Here is a 3,263-nt window from a genome sequence, read left to right as displayed (position 1 = left end):
AATTCAGGTATGGTTGCCTGCACTTAGCAGGGAGAGCATTGGACCCGAAAGTGCTTGAGGGATGCTACCCAGACCTGTTACAGTAGCAGAACAGGACTGGGGTCTGCCTGACTGTTCCAACCTTGCACCTTCTGTCCCCAACACATCTTTCAAGACAAGGCTGAGCCCCAGTACAAACCCTGGGGAGTCCCCGGAAGAATGTGGTCCCCCTGCCTCCCACTGCTCTACAGCAGCAGCTCTTTTCTGCCTGTTCCTATTGGCTATTTAGCCCTCAGTTTCTTTAAAAATCCAGGTTCTACTGAATACTTAAGAAATATCCTCGGCCCATCTTTTAAAGTGTTTTGATCATGCTCTGCCACTGCATTTGCTGAGTGGAGAGTGTTGCCCTCATGACTTCCTGAAGGGCTTTAAGATTGGAGGTAGCTACAGGGCACTGCCCCCAAGGTGGTCCCTCAGCCCATTCCACCCATGTCCTGCCGAGACTCACTGTCACCCCACCACCACCACCCTGGGGTGCATATTACTGGAAACAAAGATTGCTTACAAGGTATTGGGCTGTGACCATGAGTGCCCCTAAGTTGGGTGTCCTTAGCAGTAAGCTCTTGACCTTGGAGGTAACTTACACAGACAAGTGACCCTAACTTCCTCACTGACTGGCTCTCTCTACAGGGGTAGAAAATGGTACCAGTCAGGCCGGAGCCCCGGGAGGCCACAGTCACTGCTGCAGGATGGAGGAACCCACTCCTGAGCCAGTCTATGTGGATGTGGACAAGGGGCTGACCTTGGCTTGCTTCGTTTTCCTCTGCCTCTTCCTTGTAGTCATGATCATCCGCTGTGCCAAGGTCATTATGGACCCCTACAGTGCCATCCCCACGTCCACCTGGGAGGAGCAGCACCTGGATGACTGAGGCATAGGACAAGTCACAGTGTCCCAGGATACACATCTTCATACCCTGGCCAACATCCTCCAAGCACTTGGAGGCTGGAAGTGGCTACGACCACCCAAAGATGGAGAAGGCTCATCTTCACCTTATTGGCTCTCACATGACCACCACAGGGAAATGCCAGCATGCTAGAGGCAAGGCAGTTTGGGGAAGCCTGGGGAGAAGAGTACTAAGCCATGACTCAGGCAAGTGGGGTCCATCCTGGGACTCCACTGGGAGACTGCAGGGTGATGGTCCCCTGTCTAGGCTCCTATGCACCTTTGGAAAATGAACAAAGAACAGACACTCTGATCTGCAAACAGTGGTCAGGAGGAGACTGCCCTTCAAATGCACAGCACAGAGAGGCTGCTGAGAGCCCAGGACCTTTACCTACAGCCTAGCAGTAGAGGGGCAGGAAGAATGGAAAATTCAGGGGGCTTCTGCAAATTCTCACAAGGCACACAGCTACTTCCAAATGGGGTTTGTTTTTTTTTTTAAACTAAAATATAGAGGGATATATTTTTCCTGTTAAAAATGAGATGTGCATTTTAGACACTTGGGAAAATATAGAAGAAATATAAATATAATAAAAGAAAACTATAAATAGAAGAAAGGGAGGTGAAAAGCACTTACAGTCTGACTTCCCAGAAGCCATCATTTTGATATATTTCTTCAAGTCTTTTTTACAAGAAATTTTTTAGTAATTCACACCATACGCATGATGCTGCATTGATTCATATGATAGCTCGGATACCTTCTGCCTCTCAAAATATCGTGGCTGTTTTTTTTGTGACTGAGAGTATACTCTGCAGGTCATGACTGAATATAGTCCCTTTCTATCTCTATTTAACTTTTCCACAATGTTCTCACACAAATTACTTCACCCAGGAACCTTCAGAAGCCCTGCATTCCAGGAGCTCCAGGCAAGATCTGGGTTCTAGTCCTGCTTCAGCTACTCAAAGGCTGTATGATCTTGAGAAAGTCATGTCACCTCTAGGTGCCTCAGTTTCCTCATTGTAAGATGGGAAGGGGAAGTCTGTCTGTCTATCTGTCAGTGAAAGGAGCCAAGCTATGGTGGGAGCTAAGACTAGGTTGCTGGTGATCACTCTTCCCTGTCTTCCCTCCCTCCTCTTCTCCCACACACTGTCACCTACTTCTATGACCTTGCTGCAAGGATTCTAGGTCAGAGCCTGCACCCCCCCACACACACACCAGCAGCCTCAACTCCTGTGATCTTGTTCTGTGACCCCTAAATAAATCAGCACCTGTGAGCTCCAATTTCCCCATCTATAAAATAGGGGAATACCATCTACCTCACAAGGTTGTTGCGGAGATAAGATGGGAGAGCATGAGCAAACAGGAGCATCCTTTCCTGAGTCTCTCACCCTAGGAAAAGAACCCTGCCTTCCAAGAGCCAGAGCTCCCAGCACTGGCCAGCAGAACATTCACAGTGACCTACACATGACACCACAGCATCCGGGGGTCTACTGACACACATCATCACTATTGTCAGCTTTTTCACGTCTGTGAGCTGCATCTATTGTGTCCTTCCAGGGTAGGACTTGCTGCCCTATCAAAAGAGACCTGTGCTGTGGACCTCAGACCTCCTCCATCACCCACACTTGAGCCATGGGTTCCCATGCACCTCAGGCTACCTGGGAAAAAAGTTTCCAAAGCACTGTCACTGCTAGGTGACCCTTAAAAGTGAACAGACGATGTTGAGGTGGCTTTCCAGGGCATGCCCAGTCTCTGTCTCTCTGTCTCTGTCTCTGTCTCTGTCTCTGTCTCTCTCTCTCTCTCTCTCTCTCACACACACACACACACACACACACACACACACACACACACACAGTGGGATGCACAAAGGGACAGTTGGCACAGGCTCCAAGTGTGGCTATGAGGCGTTAACTCCAGCCAAGCCTTCCTCAGAAACCTACCTCACAGACCGCAGGCACTTCTGTGGGACCTGTTAGGATGGGTTTACAGAGTCAGCCAGGGCCTGTTCCCAGCTATTAATGACAGCACAGGAAGAAGAGATCTGAAGAGCTCTGAAGACTTCCTATTGGAGCTCTCTGGAGGGAAAATGGGATGCCCCAAGCTGTGCTCCTCAGACTGCCTGTTGAGGGCAAACCACACCTGCTGGAAGCCCCCTCCTCCCCTCCCCAGATCTGCAGACTAGGCAGACTAGAGAGCCTGGGCCCAGGCACCTAGGTTAGCCGGATTCCTGGATGGTAGCACATCCCTGTTTGAGAAGCATTGCCCAGGGCTCCTGGTCTCAGACAATTTGCCAAACCCAGACCCCTTAGTATTTTTCACCTTATCTCTTCGTGCTGTTTTCAT

General features: G+C 49.8%; 1 protein-coding gene across 1 annotated transcript; it reads left to right on the top strand.

Moving 5' to 3' along the window:
* The first annotated feature begins 693 nt into the window (after positions 1-693).
* On the top strand, positions 694-2,783 carry Ctxnd1 (cortexin domain containing 1). The gene has a single exon (XM_059253283.1). It carries the CDS (start codon positions 729-731, stop codon positions 906-908), a length of 180 nt encoding a protein of 59 aa, XP_059109266.1. The 5' UTR covers positions 694-728; the 3' UTR covers positions 909-2,783.
* The last annotated feature ends 480 nt before the right edge of the window (positions 2,784-3,263 follow it).

The sequence above is a fragment of the Peromyscus eremicus genome, chromosome 1 (genome assembly GCF_949786415.1).
Source record: "Peromyscus eremicus chromosome 1, PerEre_H2_v1, whole genome shotgun sequence".
Lineage (NCBI taxonomy): Eukaryota > Metazoa > Chordata > Mammalia > Rodentia > Cricetidae > Peromyscus > Peromyscus eremicus.
The sequence above is the reverse complement of the archived record's forward strand: the minus strand, read 5'-3'. Positions and strand labels throughout refer to the sequence as shown.